Source organism: Aphis gossypii, chromosome 1 (genome assembly GCF_020184175.1).
Source record: "Aphis gossypii isolate Hap1 chromosome 1, ASM2018417v2, whole genome shotgun sequence".
Lineage (NCBI taxonomy): Eukaryota > Metazoa > Arthropoda > Insecta > Hemiptera > Aphididae > Aphis > Aphis gossypii.
Window position 1 is genome coordinate 65,728,930 of NC_065530.1, and position 22,583 is coordinate 65,751,512.

Sequence of the window (22,583 nt, forward strand, 5' to 3'; positions counted from 1 at the left end):
TTTTTATATTTTATACTTTTTTTTTAATAAAAATGTCATCATATATTTGAAAGTATTACTAGGTAGTGAAGGAAATTTTAATGAAATATAATACACTGATTTATACTATAAACTACATTATAAATAAAAAATAAAGATATTAATTAAAATAATATATAAGGATGATAATAAACATAATTAGAAAATTGGTACCTATTGGTAGATTTAAAAAAAACAATAAAGCCACAATACATACACTGTAATAGGTACTCAAAGTATTCAACATTTTTCATAAATTTATAAAATTTGCAAAATTAGTAACTAAAAATTTTCAAATAATTTTAATTTAAATAGTATTTTATTTGAACATTATCTTAAAATCTAATTCAAATTACATACAGTAAAAATGAATAAACCTATTATTTATTAAACCTTAAAAATTAATAAAACCACGTATTTTTAAAAACTTATTTTTAAAAAAAAAAACAACAACAACAACAACAATTAATTGTTATTATTCTTCTATACATTTGCAATGTTCACCAAGGATAAACACCAATTTTTCGTTTTATTCTTTTTGTATAACAAATTAAGTCTTCCACCAAGTCGTCGGAATGTTCTTTTATAAATATTTGTGCTTTGTCAGAATTTGTCGGCCAACCTGAACAAAATAAATATAAGCTAGGTATATTAAACATAATACTTATTTTTAAATAACTATGCACATAGATACGCACCGATTGTGCTGTGTAAAAATTGCACTGCTAGACTACTATGCAGATTTAATGCTGTTTTAGCATCTAACTTCTTCAACATTTGCAAGTCTAACCAGTGACCATGTATGAAAGCTGTATCCGTGGGACTTTCGTGAGTAGTTTTCTTTATTGTGTATAGTTGTCGAATACCTTTGGAATAGAAATACTGGCGAATAACTCTTATGTTGGCTTCAAAGTTGTATGTATGTGTGTTGATGAATAATATTGGTTGTTGAATGTTTAAAGGTTCTGATTTTAACGAAAACATCCAAGCATCCATAACTATAACAGCTCTATATTTAAACAAACAATATGTTTTGATATTTTAAACACTAGAATAATAGGATGTGCAATGTGCATAAAGTGCATTGCATAGTTATGTAACATATACGTACATTCATACATAGGTAAATTTCTTATTATGGGATATGATTAAAAAAGTTGAACAAAAAATATTAAAATATTATTTTTTAATATTAAATATTAATTTTAATATTTTCTTGCGTAACATTTATTTATAAAAATATTATATAAGTATATAAATAAGAAAAAAATTCAAAAAAATGTTTCAGTTTAATTATATTCATTGTATTTTGTTCGTAAACAAATAAGATATTTAATACTATTATAGTATTTAATATTATACTTAAGTATTTATTAATTCATTTATATTTGGTTTATAATTCCGAACATTTTAATTAAGTACATGCGGCAAGGGCGCCCGCAAAAATTTTTACCGGGGGGTGGGACAAGATGTATATTATACATATACATACAAAATGCTAGGTTAGGTTAGGTAAAATACTGTAATAGATATACAAACATTTTCTACAAAAGTGGGGGGACATGGCCCCTACCCCCCCTGCGGGCGTCCATGACATGTGGTACTTTATTCATCCGTTAGTCAAGTTTTTGTTGATGAAAATCATTTTCGAAAAGATTAACTCACATAAATAAGTTAAAGAAAGAAATAATAAATATATAATAATATAAGTATAATTGTCTAAAGTCCTATTTTGTATAATAATTTATATTTATATATTCTATATACCTAATATTTATTTAAATAAATTATTAGTTTAAAACTAGTTGTATACTTACTTATAACGACAGTCATAACATGCATTATACATCGAGGTTGCGCCACCAAATGAAAAACCGGATGTTATTATTTTATTAACGTCAATCTTGTTCTAATTACATGTAAATAAACAAATACACAATAAAATATAATAAATGATACATAGTGTACTAGTACTTAATACTTATGTTGTATAAACAGTACTTACTTTGAATTGTTTTAAATCAAATGATGATTTGAGTACGTTCTTCACAGAAACGCCTGCATTGATATCTAAAATTGTGTTTAGAAGTTTGGTGCATTCTCTATGCCGAACTTTTAACTAAATGAAAAAACCAAAGAATTATATTTTAAATTAAAAATGTAAAATAACTTAAAATAAAACGTTACTTGGTTGTTTTTCAGGATATAATTATCCGAGTTGTATGTTTGATGAAAATGTCGATGATTGACCCACGTGGGATTGTCCTGTTCTGCATTTTCTGGAGAGTCATAGTAAAACGTAGTAGGCGATGACTTGTCTCTAATTCAGGATAAAGAATCAAGTTGTCAATAATAATTTATTTTAACAGGAAAATTAGCAATATTTAATATGAATAAGATAATTATTAATATTTTATAATATTATATTAAATTTGGTAGCAAAGGCAAATCCATCAAAATTTGATGTACTAACACACTAATAAATAAAATTTATTACTGTAATAAATTTACAGTGATTTATAATTTTTCAATTAAAAAATATTAAAAACACATAGCCAACATTTATTAAGCGTTTGATTTTTAATTTTTAGTAAATTGGTAGGTACTTTTGCTGACAGACCGTCTTCGCTCATAACCGTATACAATGATTTATCATTGAACTTCAATCGAATATATTATATATGATTGCACTAGTCTATTCAACGATGATAGGCATACTTGAATTTTTACATTTAAAAACACTTCATTTTGTAAAAGGTGTTTTCTATTAAATGAATCATTTAATCAATAATAACTTCAAAGATCTTAATTTAGAAAAGAATCTTTTGAATTTTTATAGCCATTTTTTGGGCGAAGATTTACTATTTGTTTTATCATATATCCAACAATTAAAGAGTTTTCATTATTTTAATATTATTAATCATTATAATTTTCATTACTGACCTGTGTTCAATAGCAGCGACTATAAATCCGTACGACGCTAAAGTGTTACAAAAATCAGAGCAAACAAATCTCGTTGCTGCGTAACCATGTGAAAATATGACTAAGGGATACGATTGTTCTTTGTCCGATATTGGTGCATCACTAATGGTTGGTATGTAATAGGGTGCTGTAACATCAAAAGCAATAATATTATTTTAATATAATTTTTTGATACAGCCACCTTTGTTATTCAGTATTTTCATACCTGAGTATTAATTTATTTTAATTATTTTTCACCCATTCTTATAACTAAAATTTTTAAAATTAAAAATTAAATTTGTATGTATTGTGTGATGGGAAAAACAAATTCAACAAAAACAACAATAACAAAAAAAAACAATACAATTTATCATAAAAAATCCTAAAAAATCTTATTTTCATGTCTGTCTACTATGATATAATATTGTATATACGTTTATATACCTATTTATATTATAAATAGTTTTATTTTAAAGTTGTTGATAATAGAAACCTACTAAAAATCTACTACAAACTTACTAAAAAAAAGAGAGATTACAATTTAGATTATTTTAGATCGATGTAAAAAATATGCAATATACACAGTTATTCTGCATCACTACAAACCTTAGTACCTATAATATATAAATTCACATAAATAATAAAATCGAAATGATAAAGACAGAAAAGATTTTATTGAATATTTTTGGGAAATTGAAAATCAGATGGCATATATTGTATACGAAAAAAACTGTTGACGTCTATCGTTTTTCTTGGACTTACCAACAGAATATAGGTACCATATTATAAAATATATATATATATGTGTGTGTGTGTGTGTGTGTGTGTGTGTGTGTATTTGCCTCTATTGTCATATTATTTTTCACTTCGACCGTAGTTTTTAAAATTTCAAAATTTTGTCTATGGTCTAAGTTGTTTATGGTACATTTATGAGTGAGTGGCCTTGAACTGTTCAATTCTCGATTAAATCCTTTTTGCATCGTTATGCAAATGTATCTCAATTAGTGGTGTATAGATTTCCATTTGAGAGTAACGAGTTTTGTTATTACGCATGTTTGCGAGGATCATCATTACGAGCCCGACGAAATGAGTAACCTGTACGCTAGATTAGTGTGCCTGTGTCATGGTAAAATGTGCAGCTGTTACTATTACTTATTTTATTCTCAGATTTCTTGTATTGTGTGCTTTTACTCTACCAATATTAAAATAAGTTTACTAGAGTTATAATAAAAGATATACGTACAGTGTATTCGAGTTAAGAGGACTAAAAATTTCTTCCCACGTTTTTTTGGGATATATATGAATTTCAGCACAAATTGTATTAATTAAACATTTTTAAAATATAAAATTATACATTATTCTAAACTTTCTTTACTACACATAGTTTTTATTTCATTAATCATTAGCAAAAATGTAAAACCAAACAAAATAAGAATTTAAATTTGCAAGCGGCGGAAAGTTCTCAGCGGTAAGAAAAGCAATGACTAAAATAAATTTAGTATTTTAAGTATCAACATTGTTCTGTAATTATTGAATTGTCAACAAGTTATCAGATAAAATAGAAAATTATCTTGATATAATATTTTAAACTTATATTATGACAGGTAACTGTCGTTATTATCAAACGGGGAACGTTAATAATAGGATTTAGGCAAAATTAATTGGGCTGCAACTCAGATATGACGCGAAAAAACTCAGGCCACAATTCGGATTAAACTTTTGTTCCTAGATATCTTTGGGACACAACTAAAATGCAGTCCTAAGAAGTGAGAGGTACTATTAAATATTTCGGTTGGATGGTCTTGTATTGATATTAGGTTTTTAGGGAATGAAAGGAAGTATCAAAATACATATTTTCAAAACAATTTAAAAATTAAAACTTTCGATATGCGTATGCGTAATTTGGAAAATTTTTTTCTGATTACAAAACGGACAAATGAGATTTCATGTTAAAATTCAATATTTAATCTCTTACTGAAACTTTAGCTATGTCAAACTTATGCTATATAATCTAATTAATATCTCAGATATTGTTAAATAACTATCTGAAGTCAAAAAACACACAAATAAGTAATCACTTTCACAAGTGATTGAATGTAAAATATTTTTATTACTGTTATATTATAATTTAAGAAAAAACACAATTCAACAACATGAAAAAACCAATTAGTGTTTGGAGACAGGTACACTTAATAGAATATATTATACATAAAAAAAAAAATGATGCTCGGGATGATCACTTCTGTACTAGAGTCTTTCTTAATAATTTAACAGTTTGGAAAAAATAAAATCTTAAAATGATTGCATAGTGCACATATCATTAATCCATAGTAATTACTTATTATTATGTACGATGATTCTTAGATAGTAAGATACCTACCTTGACAAACATATTATAAACACGAGTAGGTAATGCTTAGGTATATAATTAAAATCGTAGTCGATTGTAATTTGTAACTCGTAAATCAAATTATCCTTATAGCACGCATGTAGTAGAAAATATAATACAAATTAGTAGTGTAATTTTTTAAAATAGCAATAGCTCTTGTACAGTTGGTACATGAATATTAATTGATACTATATCTTTTGTCTATAGTTATTATTAATCTATATGTGTCAATTATTTAAGTTTTGGATTTTACATAATCACGTATTATACATAGGTCTCTCTTACATTCAACGTCTATATAATAATTATATAATATATGAAAAATCTATAATTATTAATAAAAGTATAGTAGATGGGTACATAATATTGTAATATACCTAATAAATAAGTAATTATTTTTTAGTACATAGATTTACCTACTCTACCAGACAATTTAGGCCGGCATCTAAACCTTACATAGCCTAATGATTTATATTTTGCTTTGCTTTTCATATTCAATTTTAGTAAGATATAAAACTTAGTTATTGCACATACAGGATAGATGGTAAAAATAATTATCAACGAGTGAAAAAAACTAAAAAGACATATTATTATGTTTAAAATTTGTGTACAGTTTGATATTTCTTTATAGTTATTATAATTACAATTTACAATTTAACATTAGTAAGTTCTAATGCTATATCACTCATTAGAATTTAATTAAACTCTATTTTCTTTATAAAACAATTAAATATTAATCATTACCTTGACCGATGAGTGGTGGAAAATACTTGAATATGAAATAAGGTAAACGAAGAGCATGGGCAAATGCTTTCAAATACATTTCATTTGGAATCCATGGAACCCATTTATCTGAGTATTTCTGTAATCAATGTAATAGTATTCATAAATAATAATATACATTTTCTAAAATTTGATTAATGTAATGAACTTAAAATTGAAAAATATGTTATTTTAGTTAAAAGGACGTTATACATACTTATTGATTCCTTCGTAAGGTGCACCATAACACATTTTACATTCAGAAAATTCAATTTTAATGAATATTATTATTAGAACTAGAACGAATTGAACAACTATCAAATTTAAGGATAAGAGTATTAACTATGTTCTTTCATTGATTTCTTATATATTTCAATTTTAAAGTGAATTACAAGTAGATATCTGGTGTATGATGACTAATAAGTATGTAAAATACTAAAGAAAAAAAATGCTTAAGACTTTCACTAAAAATAATTTAGTTTTAATAGTAGATCTACAAGTAATATTCTTAGCTTAAATATTCATAAATATATTTTATAAATTTTTTAATTTTCTAAATAACTCACTACTTCTACTTATTGAAATGTTTACAATTTTACATACTATATTGAAATAAGGATGTCAAACAAATAAGTTTTCTTAAGTGTATAGTATGTTATAATTATCTAGTTTGATAATAAGTCAATAAATATTATTTATGAATTAGTCTAGAACCCACAGATCACAGACTACAAGCTTTGATTGGGCGGAACGTAATGCATTTTGTTTCATTGCGCAACTGATATACCGACAATACAATCATTTTATCACGTCCTTTTAAGATTTACATCATACGCCTATGATATAAGCTTTATACCTTTAATAATCGAGTCACAGTAATTTTATATATTATATACACAAAAACTTTGATACTCAGACGGTTAAATCTGTTTAATATTTTATTTTAAGTATGTATCGAAAAGACAAAAATAAAGAGATTTAATAATAAAAATGGCGATTTTAATTTTAATTCAAAAAATGATGGTATGTATAAAATTAATTAGGTAGGTACCTACTGTTAATTAATACGTCTAAAAATGATTATTTTATAGCAATAAGAAAATTATCTTATTCAATAAAAACATAAAAGTGATGTATGTATTTGAATAACTAGAATTCGGCAATCGGTTGCTCGCAAAACTAGCGCATAGTCTGATCCAACACTTAATACATTATAATTTATTGCATAAAATGAGAAATGAGCTTTTATTTATATTTATATATTTTTTTTATAATATCTAATTGTTTTACATAATATTTATTACAACGTAATGTCTAAAGATAAGAGATGTGCCTTTGGACGCAGTGTTCGTTATTGTTACAGCTGATGATTTAATATAATTAAAAATACCACTCATAACGGGCATGTTAATAATTATTGGTTGATCTAGTTTGTCTTGGACAGAGAAATACATTTTGCAATAAAAGTGAAAATAAATTTTATTGTTTCTTTTTTTAAATATCAATTGGAGTTGCATTGGTGTACTATAAATTAGATATATATTGTAATATGGGACCTATTCATGAATCTTTTATACTTACACCCAATTGATCAGATGGAATGTTAGTTGGGTAAAATATCCTCGCAAAACAACCTTCTTTGGAATATTCTGTCATCAATTCCATACATCCTGTTGCGTGTGGACCTAGAAGTAAGTTGTGTAGAAGTTAATGAAATATAACAATTACATTTGTAATTGCCTATATACTTAAATCGATGATTGCAAAAACGTTATGAGTCAATTAGGTATTTAAAACTTTTGGATGATTGATAAACTGTATAGTAGAAATAATTAATTAATTTAAGATAAATACTATTTATAAAACTAACGACGTTTTTACACTCAACGCATAGTAACACATGACTAATATACATTTTTACTTATATCTTAATTTCATAAAATATGTGACTCGTGATGTTTCTTCAATCATCAATTCACTTAAAATTTATCAATAAAATACATTTGTATAAAACTATGTCATAATATGAATATGTATATAAAATTTAGATGTTATTTAATTTATAAGTATATATTGTACATTTATTATATAATGTGTATTTTATATATCAATATCAGTGAATTTTTTTCTTAGAGGATCGTGGAACTTGCTTTGTTTTGATGCAAAAGCATCTTTTTTTCTGGTGTTTTGAAAAGTTGGTCCTTATAAGTATAAAATGTGTTTTGGAAGATACTGATTATTTTAAAGTAACTTTTTTTTTGCATTTTTTAACAAAAATTACTGTAAATGTATTTATAGGGCATTTTTTGACGATTTTAGTGAATTTTATTAGTTTTTAGAGCATTTTCACAATCTGTTCATAAAATTAATGAAAACTTTTGTATTACGTATGAATAATAAATTATATAGTACGACAAGTTATCATTGATAACAGTTTTATCATTGCTAGGCCTCGATAAGTATTATTAAATTAGTAACTTATTAGTACGTGCAGAACTAAACAAGTAACAAATATTTTAGTAAAAATACTATAAAAATAAAAATATAATATAAAATTGTTTTTCAATTTTTAAGCTATAATAAATATAATTTAAATGCATTAAAGGCCCTTTTTTGAGATTTCTTAGGTCTTTAAAATCTTAGCCCTAATTATAATAGGTAAACATCAATTTTATGTACTGAGTCAAAGCAAAAAAAAAAATCATTTTTAATTAACATTTAATACATTTTTTATAGCTCTATAACTCTTACATGTCTTGAAAAAGTTTTATAAACAAGGTTTGATAAGAATTTCACCTAAAACTAGTCTCAAAGATCAAAAATTGGTCTATATAGTTTTCAAGTAAAAAAAAAAAAAAAACAAAAATTATTGTTTTTTTTTTAAACTTATTTTTAATAGAAGGGCACGAGTTTCAATTTTTTCAACTTATTAATAAACTAGGTATATAAATAAAAAATAATGATGAATTCATGAAATCCGTTGTTGTGTATGTATTAAATCAGGAGTGGCCAACATGAATATAATCATATATTCATGAGCCACATGCATGAATATCATGGTACTAAAAGCCAAAACACATTTTATATAATTTGATAAATGTTATAAATATATATTAAAAAAATTAAAAGTCATAGTAACAACAAGTAAATTTTGATTTTATTAATAAGACGTAGGTAAGCCGTATCTGTCTATGAAAAGAGCCGCATGCAGCTCGCGAGTCCCAAGTAGCCACACTTGTAATATAAATTGTAGATACTAGAAAGCATGTTGTATTAAAACTTATTTAATCATACAGTTGGACTATAGCGTTAGTTTATTTTAATTTATAGTTATTGAACAGATCGTATATATTAGGGTAATAAATTAGTTTTGTTTATACAATATTTACCACTTATTGAACTCACTTTGAAACTGGATAATTTGAGTCTTTTATCAAATAAGTCAATTAGGCATATTTGTCACATCCTCTTAAAAATATGTATACGTATTATTTGTTTCTTAAGAATTTAAATTTTAATTAAGTTTAAATTATTTAGGTATTGGAATTTCAGCGTAGTAATACAAAGATTTATATATATATATATATATATATATTATGTATATTTAATAAATAATATGCTTGATGTATATGTAAGATAAAATAATAAAATATAATATGTTAAATAGAAAAATTATAATAAATAAATACTTATTTGGGAAAAATATAAATATTTATTATTTTAAGTGTATTGGTAATAATTACGAAATTAAAAAGTATAAAAAGTAATATATGCGTTGTTTAAGTAATTTTAACTAATACTAAAAACGGAAATACTATTGTGACTGGCGATGTAAATTTTATTTTGGTTTAGATTATAAAATGTGTACATTTTTCATGCAAATCAAAAATTAATGTTTACGGAAGGATACAAACTTGCAAAACCAGATCTTGTATCGTGTTAATTTATCATTTACATTGGTTAAATGCGTATTAAATGCGACCAGTACATATTTTTTACTAGTGCATGTATCTGAGTGCTATTAGGTAATAACACATTTTTAATGTAAAGGTAAAATTGTAGAGCCATTGCAGTTATTATTTTGGGTGGTAGTTGTTTGGGCGAAGGTAATAGTTTTGACCAAAAAATAATAGTCCGTTTGGCGATTATTTGTACCGTTTGGGCGAGTGAAATTATTTTTACCTATACGAGGTAAAAACCTGGTGACAGATATTGACGATATTGTTGCTATACATAGTTAATTATGTATATTTTAAATGATTTGGTTCAATTAATTGTTGAGTGTATACTAGGGTGCCTGTTATTTTTGAAGTCTTAAAATTCGAGGAGTGCCGCCTGGGAATTTTTTTATACATTTTATACTCGTATTACAAGCATTTTTATACTTATTCGCCCCTAACGGTATTTGTAGTTGAATAAATCGTTGAAAAAACAGTATATATCTATTCACCCAAACAGATCATATTTTGGATCAGTTCACCCGAACAGTCTATTTCCAATACTTGGAACCCAACTCGGATGCTCCGGTATATTCAATCAATAATGATAACAGTAATGACATATTATGTAGTATTTAATAATTAATACAATTTTATTCTAGGCTGTTGCTAATAGAATAGAAAAGAAATCCAACAATTATTATTACTGAAGGGATTAATATTTTCATTAATTGGGCTAATAATACTCAGTATTTATTTTTATTTTATATTCATAAAAATGTTGGTTACATGGAAAATTGTATTATTTAGCTCAAATAATTTTAATTTGTTAAAATTATGAGACTTTTGTGATAAACTTTGTGATAATAAGATATTCTGAGTACTCGACCAAAACTAAATTACTTCGTACGTATAGATAGATAGATAACGCAGTACATTAATTTTATATTTACATTAAAAAACAAAGGATAAATTTGTTCGTGTTCTAGTGAAAAATAAAAGGTATTTTAAATATAAAATATTATGGAAGTATAACATTACATAAAGTGTTATATAATATATATCTACCTATTGTAATATTGTATATTATACAATTGACATACCATATGTTTATCAGAGTGGAAAATAGGTATGTGCACGGAAATAAAAACTCTGAAATATTGGTTAGAGTTTACATCACAAATAAACTGAGGTTTTAAATCGTAGTATAAAAATATTGTTGAATCATATAAGTTTATTTAAATTATTTAAATGAGTATCTTATGGAAAACTATGTTTGTACTATTTTTTTTCCATAACACTTAGTCGTTTATTGTATCTTATAATATACAATGTGCTGTATTTTTAAATTTTTTTTTAAATATTTCTATTAGTTAAGTAATAGGAATGATGTGTGTATAGGATCACATTTATTAATTTTACCACCCCATCATGACTTAACAATGATTCAATAATAATTGAAAAATTGTTTTATTTAAAAAAAAAAAATGTTTATGTTTTGGTACTTTTAATGAAGAGCTTCAGCCAATTAATGTGAATTTATTATAAGTTTTATATACAAAAAACATTTAGAATTTAAGATTTTTTTTTGTTACATTAAAAAAATTCTTAAGACATTTAAACTTTTTTCAATAATAAACAAAATTATAAAATATAATCAAAAACAAATAAATCATTTATTTTTTAAAACTATATAAGGGTTGAGTTAAAACAATTTTATGAATTTAAATGTTTTTGTGTATGATTTTAAAAAAAATATGAAGTAAATTATATTATTTAAAAAATAAAATGTATTTGTTTAAAGTAAAAAAAAATAAATTTGTGAGAGAAAGTTTTCAATAACTATTATAGTAGTTATGTTAGTAGTATCCTACTGTACAGTACAATACCCTGCTAAATTTAAGTTAACAATTCGTACCTGTCGGAAAAGGTATATGAAGCTTTTTTGATTGTTCCTTGTTCATCTCTAACGTATTTAAGTGTTTTTAAAAACGGCAATTCACTTTTAAATTACTGTAGGATTAGCGCGTTGTTTCACGTAAGTATATAGTTACTAGTTGAACGTTAACGAAATCGGCGACTGAGCAGTTTTCCTACACGTTTCACAAAACATTATCCAATGGACAATTTTAGTGGGGATATATATCGTGGTTAGTTAGAATATTGTAGGTATGAAGGTAATATGGTATACACAAATATCTTAAGTTGTTAAGTATCTATTAAAGATTTTTAAACTAATATAGATTTATTACTAGTGTTTTTAAAGTTTTAAATTGTATTTTAAATCACAACGTAATTTGTGTAGTACAATTAATAAAGTTGGTAAAAACTGTATGAGATGTTAACTTATAATACAATAAATGCAATTTGTTACTAATATTGAGTAAAGTATTATAGATATACCTAGTTAATAAAAAATAAACATAAATTGATAAAAATAAGATAAGATGTTATTTTTATTATTATTTGTTATTCAGAGTCCTTGAAGGTCGGCAATAAACTTATCTATTATTAATCTATTTTCATTAAAAAATTTAAATGTATATTAAAACTATAAATATGATTTACTTGCGCCTTACGTTTGAAATAATAATAAGGAAATTTAATTTTAAATGTTTTTATTTTTTTAACTTTTTAAGACCAGCAATATGATTAGTACCTACTAAAATATTTTTATCTTAAAAACTATATTTTAATGAAAATTTATAATCTATACAATGTACAATGAGCAAATGAGTGGTAATATGATGCGAGGTGGTGAAAAAGAAAAAACGAGGAAGAGTTTCATATTAGAAACTTCTGAACAAAGTATTGAGGAGTGGTAATTTTAGGGAGAAATAATAATATACCTACACGTTAAGTATGGTAAGAATTGAGCAAGCCATATCTAGGCAATTCGTATTATAGTCAACTTGCTGGATTGCCCGGAAGAATATCTTACAATGGATAATAATGTATAGATTTTATATAATTTACGTTATTATGACTACGTATATTGTATAAAAGTGGAAATTAACATTTATTTATATCATCAGACTATAAAATAAAATACAGATGTCTGTTATATTTCTTTTATAATATGAAGATTGGAACTATTGCATAAACTATTAACTAAGTAATTTATGGAAACATTGGAAACTACATTAATAATCAAATTGAAAATTTGAAAAATTGATTTTTTAAATAAGTCAATAAGTATAAAATATCACAATAATTTCATTATTAATTTATGATGTGTTGTTAATTTGAATATATTTTTTAATTTATAATTTATTCAATATTTTAAATTTAAAATAATAATTGAACACTTTAAATAAAATAAGTGTAAGTCTATTATAATTTGTAGTAATTGGTATAAAATGTACAATTCATAATTATTTCTTCTAATATACTTTTAAAATTATTACTACCTACTAGTTCGTTAAAAATTGGCCTTAGTTAAACGAGTTCATCTAAATTCACCAACATTTGGGTTCTGTTGATTATTTTATTACCATGAGTTAAGATTTCAATTACCCAAGACTTTTTAGTTAACACCATTGATTATAAAATCAATTATATTGCCTACTCTTTTAATTATACCTACTTATAATGATGAATATTTTAACGATATATGAAATGTAATACTATAGTACAATATACCTATTGTTACATTTGACTTAAAACAGTTAACGCGAAAAATAGATAGAAAATATTAATATTTTTATAAGTACGTATACTATTGCATTGTAGGTTAGTATTTATTGTTATAATAATAATTAACCAATATACTTTATTAGCTATACAGTTATATCTTATACGTTTTTTAAGTTTTTATGCAATATAAAATATTTATTATGTGCATAATTATTTATTTAAGCTTCAGTTTTATATTGTTTATGGTCTGAAATCTGCAAATGATACCAACAATAATAATTTCAACAATAATAAATTAATTAATTATAACAATTATATGAAAACAAATGTATTTAATAAAATATCCATTATATATTATTATCATTAAATATTATCTATATATTATTATGGCGTATAGATTAAGCAAGACTTTGGTACTATATTATTGTGTCCGACTAACTTAATACTAGGATAATTTTACGTAATTATTAAAATTAAGTAAAACAAAATTATTTTACAATAACATAGGTATTTTGTAACTTGTGAGTAGGTACGCAATGTGTGATATGAACAATTTGAATATCTTAAAAACAACCTAACCTAAATAATACTGATATTGTATGAATAATTGCAAATGAAATAAATAGAATACTGGATATGCTAACGCTAAAAATAATTTACATATCAGCCGACAATACCATAACATTATAAACATAATACAAACAATATATAGACTATAGAGTATAGACGTAATAATGCGATTTATATAGGACATAGTATTGTAATACGTCATATACCTATTATGCAACTAATTAAGTTATCGATCGAACACGAATTGTACTTTGTTTTTGTATAGAAAATAATTATTTTTAAGAAAACAAAAAAAACTAAAAGAATCATGTGAATTTTATGGTTAGTTATTATGATATAATAATATAACTAATCGTTTATCAAATATTATGAAGCTGTTTTTTTCCTGAAAATCAAATGGTGAGTTATCTTGGCTTGCTTTATTATAATTAAATAAGGTACCCAAGTATCTATATTTATCTTTGAACATACTACACGAGTATAACGATGCTCAATAAAATGATCTGCGAGGCCACATTATCCGCGCGAGTAGTACTTAATTTATACTTAAAATAACTAACTATGATTTCCTTGTTTATTTGTTTTATAATGTGCTGAATGGTCAATAACGATTATTATACTTACGGATAGAAAGATTGTTTTTTAATATACTTATTACTTATTAGTCATTTAGAAGCACTACCTATTATTATTTATCCAATGAATCTTTATTATGACTCCAATATTTTAGATTATTAACATCTCAATTTTCAATCAGAGTCGGCGCGAGTATACAATTTTTGGTACAATCTAACTATCAATATATTTGAAGAGAGGGAGGGGGAATTAGAAGCTTGGTGCTAAGTGTCTTACACTACTAATTATGGTTTTTTAAAAATACCTCTGACCTAATATTATTTTTATCATCATATCACAAATTTTATTATGAAATAATTTTTTTTTACTTAGTTTAATGCATTTATATACATTAAGAAGAATAAAAACACTAGTAGATACTATTGCTTTTTATTTTTGTATTTTAATAACCAATTAATATCATTTATATTCTGAACGATATTATGAATTTATAGGTTATCTATATTATATACTTTTTTAGCCACATCTTTTCGTAAATATTTTTCCATATACAATTTACTGTTTTTAATAAGGTATTACTATTCTAAGACTTTCACATATAAATATATAATGATATCTATTATAACTATAATAATAGTTATTATATATACTCAATATAGTATATTATATTTAAAAAAATTGAATATTCTTCATTATTTATTTATAATTTTTGTAAGACATCATTCGACATTATTTTGTATTATTAATTATTATTGACCTTGCCATCTTATATTATATTAAAGTAATTTAATTTCTAAGTAAAATAATACAAATTACAACAATTATGTACTAAAGTAAATATTTTGTTATGCTTCTATAATATTATAGATGATAAACGTCGATTTTATGTCAACAATTTTAATGTAGAAAACGTACACATACTATTGACTTACGTATTGAAATATTATGACAATGTTTAATATTGATGTGCTAAATAAATTTTAACTTGTATATTTATATTATAGTTAAATAATATTATCAATTTTTGTTTTGGTGATATTTTTAATTAAGGAAATATAATTTTTATGAATCATACATACAGGAAATTATTAAATAACAAAAATTAGGCAATTAAATGCTTTGTCTAACGCCAAGTGGTTCCTAAATGATCGCCTGTAGATTAGACTCATCTTAAATTCTCTAGTAGTCCACGATACCAATAAATTTTTTTTCAAGTCCACACATTTTTAAATTTATAAATTAAAGTAAATGAGAGAATACCAAAATTTAAATTAGTATTATCTTTTGCTACTTAATACGTCTTTTTAGTTAGTCTAGCGTCAATTAATAAGCTAAAATATTTTTATACAACATTTACTTAGGTAAATATTGCTTATTTAATTTCTTAAGTTCTATAGTAATAATTCAACATGATAAAATTTTACTCAAAATTGAACAAACCCTTTAGGCGTTAATATTGTAAATTACATTTAGTACACAACTTTTATATCGTATCAATAAATTAAAAATAAATTTTAGTGACGTATTACATTAAATTTGTATATTGCATATATAATCATTAAATAAAAAATTAAGTCACTGTGTTCTATTTCTTAATGGTTGTTGGTCTGTATACATACAATTATATCATCGCTCATTTTTAATGTATACCTATGATAAAAAGTTGTCATATTTTCTATTGTGCTGAAGTGCAGAAGGTTAAGTAAGTAGATAAATGGGTAAGGGTTTTGCAAAAATACAAAGTTCGTATAAAATGCATTATTATAATAGAAAAAAAATAATTATTTTTTATAATAATTTAGTCACAATTGCAACAGTTTCTGGGAAAATTGAAAAATCTAATAATTTTGATTAATGCTTAATATAATATAATGCATAGGGTAAGTGAATAAATTAATAATAAAAAATTAAAGCTTTATTTTTTATTATATTTCATCAAAATATTTTCATGTTTTTAAAATTGAGAGAATACTTTTAAAATAAAAATATTTGTTTATTTTATGGTTGTGATGTAACAACCATGCAAATAATATATTTAATGTATTCTTCACTGTCGAACTTATAAATTATTATAATAGATAGTAAGTACTCAAAATATTATCTAGTTGTATAATTATTAAATATACAAATACAAGAAAAATGTTCAAACTCGAGCTAATGAGAAATAAAGAAAAATTAATAATAATAAATAATATTGACATGTAAAAGAGAATGGTGAAACACTTTTTATTTTTGAAAGGTGTATCCTTGGAAAAATTTAGTGGTCAATAACCAATTTCAAATATTAGATACTGGTAAGTATGAAGAATGTAAAATAAAGAAGGTAAGACATAGAATTCGTTATCATAGGCTTAACAAGAAACAGCTACAAATGATATACAAAATAATACAATTCGGTTTTGATGAATCTTGATTTGATGTTAATAAAAATGATTTCAATATAATGCCGAATCCTTATTCAACTGAAGGCCACGTAATAAATTGGTTCATATTAAAATAAAATAAGTGCAGTAAAAATAGTTACGAAAAGCAATTTCGAAGAAAAGCATTGTCTCTAATCTTGATCACTCAAATAAGGTTATTCAATTTATCTTTTAATTAAGTATTTCCTTAAAATTATATGACTCTTGGAATTTTTAATCATTTTGTAAAACTTTATTTTCAAACATTTATATATTTTTAACTAATAATTGTGGTGGTATATACTTAGATTTTCAATCGAGAACAATTCTAGTAAATTAATATTAGTTAATAAGTTTCTTTTTCAGATCATCATAAGTCCCGTATTTTCTAATTCTATTATCATGGACTATTATAAGTATAAAAATAATTAAAAAAATCTAAATAAACCTTTGCATAGGTATAGCATGTTATAACTTATAACAATATTTAATCGTTATTGATGAAGGAAACAAACTAAAATGAATTAATTATTTAAAAATATACATTTCGTGGTATAATAAATTTACAAATCTTTGTTTCGACAAAAATATGTTCGTATTATTTCTGTTACCTATAAAATACGAAAATATAATAAGTTTATTCGTTACGTTTACGTATTTTTACTTTTTTTAATAAGTAATTTATTATCGTAGCCCGTTGAGAACACAGTATAATAACAAATGTTAAATAGTTATGTATGTATCATTACATCGGCAACAGTAGTAGCTGGCTAAGTACAATTTTGCATGATTATTAAAATAATAGTTATTTCAATATCATGATAGAACAACTCTGTACTTTAAGCGATTGGTGGACTATAAGCAATTTCCAAAGCGATTTTATTAAAAAAAAAAATCATTTAAATAAAAATTCATAGAAATAATAATGCAATTAATAAAAACAATAATATTAGCAATAATAATAATAATAATAATAATTATGATGATGATAATGATAACAACAATAATAAAATAATTAACGGTACTCTTTTCACTTGGACTTTCAACTTAAATAACAATATAAAGTAACAGCGGCAGCGCTAGTCCGGAGTTTCGGTCGTTACAGGTCTGCTGTCTGTCACGCGCCCGTCGTCGTCGTCGTCGCCGCCACTGACGATCTGCACGCTCCTGACCGGCGTCTGCTGCGTTGTCGTACTACGGTACGCCAGCCTGGTCGTCGAACGTTCGCCTATCCTGCTTTCCGGGTCATAACGCGGGCTGGTGGACAACAGCATCCGGATCAGTCCGTCCTTGAGCGTTTGAGTGACTATCGGCGACGACGATTCCTGTCCCCGCACCGCGGCGGTCGTCGGACCCGGAATCCGGGGCCCTTGATAGTAACTGGGCACGTAGTAGTTGGGCTGCTGATAGGGCATCGGGTACGGGACGGGCGCTGGGTAAGGGGCGACGGACACGAGTTGCGAGACGCGCGCCTGTACGAACGACAGTATGAGCTCCATGAGTTCGTCCCGAAGAGCCACCAGACTGGGACCGCGCTGCGGCGGTGGCGGTGCGATGTACGCGACCGGTCGCTGTTGTTGGTACGGCAACATACCACTGTTGTGGTATGTGGTTTGTGCGGCCGCAGTCGCCGGGTACGATGCCCGCGGCTGGTATACCGCGACGGGGAGCCGCCCTTCGTGGTACTGAACCGGGCCACCGTACTGCTGGCCGACGTCGTCTCCTTCGTCCTGCAGCTCCTGCGCCGCTCGTCTGCTGCTGACAGCGTTATCGCGGTGTTCGACCGACGGTGGCGTCGCCGGACGGTCGTACGACGACCTGACCGGCATCAGCTCGGACATGAGCGCTGACACGACGGGCGACACGGGTCCCGACTCCTGGAGGCTGGACCGGCCGTGCACGCCGTACACGTCGGGCGCGTCTCCGTCTTCGTTCCTGGGCAGCTGTCTGCGCAGGTCGTTGCCACCGCGCCATCGTCGTCGATCGTCTGAGTCCGTTTCCTCCATCAAATCGGGCGTCACGGCTATCGTGACCGGTCTCTTGGACACCAGCACCTTTTTCACGCCGACCGACTTGCCGTTGTCCAACTTGTTGTCCGACTTGTCACCACCGTCGTCCTTTTTATTCCCCCGATCGGCAGTCGTCTGCTCGGTGGGGTCCGGCGACGGCCTCGGAGACTCGCTGCCGGCCGCCTGGAAACCGGACGAGTTGCTGGCCGAGTACGACACTCGCTTCAGCCGTCCCGCGTCGTCCACGAACCCGAACATGCCTTTCACGTTGCCCGCCACGTCGCGCGTTTCCACTTTGAAGCTGCCATCCGACGCTTCGTACCCGAACGTGTAAGAACCGTCATCGTTCACCTTGTTGATCTGCTTGAGGATGGACACGTCTTTGGGCTGTGTGGCCGGAGTCGTGGCCGCGGTCACGCGCTTACCCGAGTCATCGGCATCCACCACCGGCACTGGTTCGGATTGCTTGTTGGCGGCCTTTGCGCTCGGCGATTCGCCGGACGCCGCGACGTACGCCAAAAACAGTACCTGAGGACACGTAACGTTACAATTATGAAAAAATTAAACGGGCATTTAGGCAGACAGACAGAAAGATAGATAAATATACCTGTAAGATGGTTGTGGACGAGACCATTGCTCCGAGTGTATTGACAACGGTCACATCGGTGCGGGTCTCCTAAATAGATTTTGGCTGGTCGGTGGCAAGACCGCGTGCGAAAGCGATGGGGAAAATTCGCACGGTGTATGAAGTAACCGCGTGTGAGAATCGCGCGTTATTACAAGTTTCGACAGATTTTACTGTCAATTGAAGCCCTGGTAAGTCAAATAGACCTCGACGCTATGAAGTCAAAACGACCAAGGTCGACGAAGGTTGACTTTCTTTTCTATTCTTGTATTTTGTCATTTTAACAATACAAAACCAGTCCGTAGCGCATACTTTGTAGTAGTGATAATAGGTATTATTATTAATATAATATTTAGTCAGATTCGATTAAGATAATATAAGTGTAATAATGTCAACAACACGACTTAGGTACTGTCTTTCCTTACCGTGGATTTAATTGACCTTCGAAAATTTGTTTATCACAAATCACAATATTATATTTTGTCGTTGAAAAAAAAACAAATAGATATTTTGACAAAACGTGCAGCGAGTAGTGACTTATTTCGATTAAGATATTATATTGATCAAATTGAAAGAGTACAACGTAAATTTCTAAAATATGCAGCATTTATTTTAAGTATCGACCATCGGCCACCTCATGATTATAACCCAATTTTAAATAAGCTTGGTTTATCATCCTTAGTTGATAGAAGAAAAGTTACTAACCTAAAATTTCTCTGCCTACTTATAGATGGTTGTATTGATTCTCCTGTTATTTTTTCATGATTAACTTTAAAATCCCCTGCTCTTCTGTCCGTCAAATTTATCTATTTTTTATTCCAAAATACAACATAAAATATTCTAAGAATTAGCCAATCTTTAGAATGATGCGTATGGCAAATAGTGATCCATCATTTCTGTTGTATTTGTTGTATCTTTTATTGTGTTATTCATGTTTTTTTTCAAGTATAATAAAATAAGTAATTGTCACTATTGTTATTGTTATTCATAGTTTAAGTTTTAATTAATATTATCATATTATTTATAATTGGGCTCAGCCTGTTGATAATAAATAAATAAATAAATATTTATATATTATTATTATTACTCATGACTTTTTCATCTGTGATATTATCTCGTATTACTTCGGGGCTAACTTATAGTTGTTCATATTAACAGATCCACTGCATTTTAATATTCATGTAGTATTGATAAAATACTGAAGTAATAATTATATACAGAATACAGGTTCTGTATTTTGATGAGGTACATTATCTGTTAATATTTTTGTAAAGAAAAACTACACGGAAATAGCCAATAGTTAGTATCTACTTGATTGTATGTGTTTATACTTAAATTAATAAATAAGAAATATATATACCTATGATTGAATTACGTATTTTTTTTGTCAATATAAATAACTAAATATATAGGAATGGTTAATGGTTATGAGTCATAACTTATAACAATTCTGTACCAGATTATTTTATTTGACAACAAATGTATTAAAATTATGTTTTTAAAGAATTCATTAGTTATTATTTCTAATGAATTATAAATAGCTAATATGTTAAATGGATTCCTTATGGATAAGGAAAATGCCCGTAAGCTTGAATATTTAGCCGTTGACTTAATAGCTAACAACACAACATATTTTAATCTATATTATCATCTGCTTTAAACTAAACAGAGGTTGACCAAAAACTGAAATGTAACACTTTTATAAGACACAAAAAATATCAAAATCTTAAACATTATAAAACAAATCAATACGTAGGAAAAAAATTAAAAAGAAATGGAATCTAATTTTAAACTTTAACTTATGTAGAATCATCTGAAGTTATAATAAAAATTGCAATTATATTAATTATAACCAAAAAGTTAATGTAGGTACTATACAGTTTTTATTATATTATAATAACTCGTTATTTTAAAAAATGATTATTTTAAACATTTAAATCATATAATTTATTTTAATGCCTTATAGATAGAAAATTTTAGGTATTGGATAGAAAATTAAATATGTATTTCACATCTAGAATACACTATAATATATTTATAATATATTATTTATATTAAAAAGGACACTGATATTTAACCGTTTCTTTTTAGTTTATGTATTTCCAATTCAATCATGGTAAAAAATAAAATAACAAATGAATGTGAGATTTGTGATTGGATATATAATCTATGTTTCATATAAAAATATAAAATAAAACAAATTTTTCATAAATGTTATTTTTTTAAAATCTATAAAATCTATGTAAGAGTAAAGATGCTGTAAAAAAAGTAGTTACGTTAATTTATAACTTTATAAGTTATCTACCAAAAAATGTAATTTAATCATTTTGAAAGTATCTGTATTTATATTCAAATCCTTTTTTTTTTTTTTATCAAGTATTCAAATACGTATTACTTTCAAATAAGTATCTGTTATTATATTTTAATACTCTTAAAAGGTAACTTTTACAAAAACCGTTATATTATGTAGGAATTGTTTGATAAAATCTAACCGATAAAATGACGCTATAATAATCACTTTAATTTTTAGTTCTAGGTATGAATATATAATGTAATATATTATTGTTTAGGTAAAAAGGTGGTAAATATTTTTGAATACTTATAAATTATTTATAAAAATTAGAAATTAGAAATTAGAAACAAAAAAATGTAGTATATAATAGATATTATTATTCGCATATAATATTATAAATATAA

General features: G+C 26.7%; 2 protein-coding genes across 3 annotated transcripts; both read right to left on the reverse strand.

The window, feature by feature from the left end:
* Positions 1-318: 318 nt before the first annotated feature.
* Positions 319-12,164, reverse strand: LOC114119511 (platelet-activating factor acetylhydrolase-like). 2 transcript variants are annotated; one of them, XM_027981087.2, is made up of 9 exons: positions 11,987-12,164; positions 7,712-7,815; positions 6,113-6,230; positions 2,962-3,127; positions 2,206-2,338; positions 2,024-2,137; positions 1,836-1,927; positions 717-1,027; positions 319-640 (listed from the first exon to the last, which is right to left on the reverse strand). In XM_027981087.2, the coding sequence occupies exons 1-9, from the start codon at positions 12,030-12,032 to the stop codon at positions 519-521; spliced, it is 1,206 nt and encodes a 401-aa protein (XP_027836888.2). In that variant the 5' UTR covers positions 12,033-12,164; the 3' UTR covers positions 319-518. The 2 variants fall into 2 exon arrangements, with proteins under 2 accessions (XP_027836888.2, XP_027836889.1); XM_027981088.2 differs by lacking the exons at positions 7,712-7,815; positions 11,987-12,164 and adding an exon at positions 6,348-6,476.
* A 5,836-nt stretch (positions 12,165-18,000) lies between these two features.
* On the reverse strand, positions 18,001-19,933 carry LOC114119495 (uncharacterized). The gene is made up of 2 exons (XM_027981067.2): positions 19,869-19,933; positions 18,001-19,789 (listed from the first exon to the last, which is right to left on the reverse strand). The coding sequence occupies exons 1-2, from the start codon at positions 19,893-19,895 to the stop codon at positions 18,332-18,334; spliced, it is 1,485 nt and encodes a 494-aa protein (XP_027836868.1). The 5' UTR covers positions 19,896-19,933; the 3' UTR covers positions 18,001-18,331.
* Positions 19,934-22,583: the final 2,650 nt, after the last annotated feature.

Excerpts from the sequence above, each read along its gene's own strand:
- LOC114119511 (XM_027981087.2), bottom strand. The coding sequence starts at position 12,032 with ATGAACAAGGAACAATCAAAAAAGCTTCATATACCTTTTCCGACAG. Across the intron at positions 3,128-6,112 it reads TCCACCACTCATCGGTCAAG|CACCCTATTACATACCAACC; the intron begins GTAATGATTAAT and ends TTGATGTTACAG. Across the intron at positions 2,339-2,961 it reads GTCGCTGCTATTGAACACAG|AGACAAGTCATCGCCTACTA; the intron begins GTCAGTAATGAA and ends ATCCTGAATTAG.
- LOC114119495 (XM_027981067.2), bottom strand. The coding sequence starts at position 19,895 with ATGGTCTCGTCCACAACCATCTTACAG. Across the intron at positions 19,790-19,868 it reads CGTCCACAACCATCTTACAG|GTACTGTTTTTGGCGTACGT; the intron begins GTATATTTATCT and ends ACGTGTCCTCAG.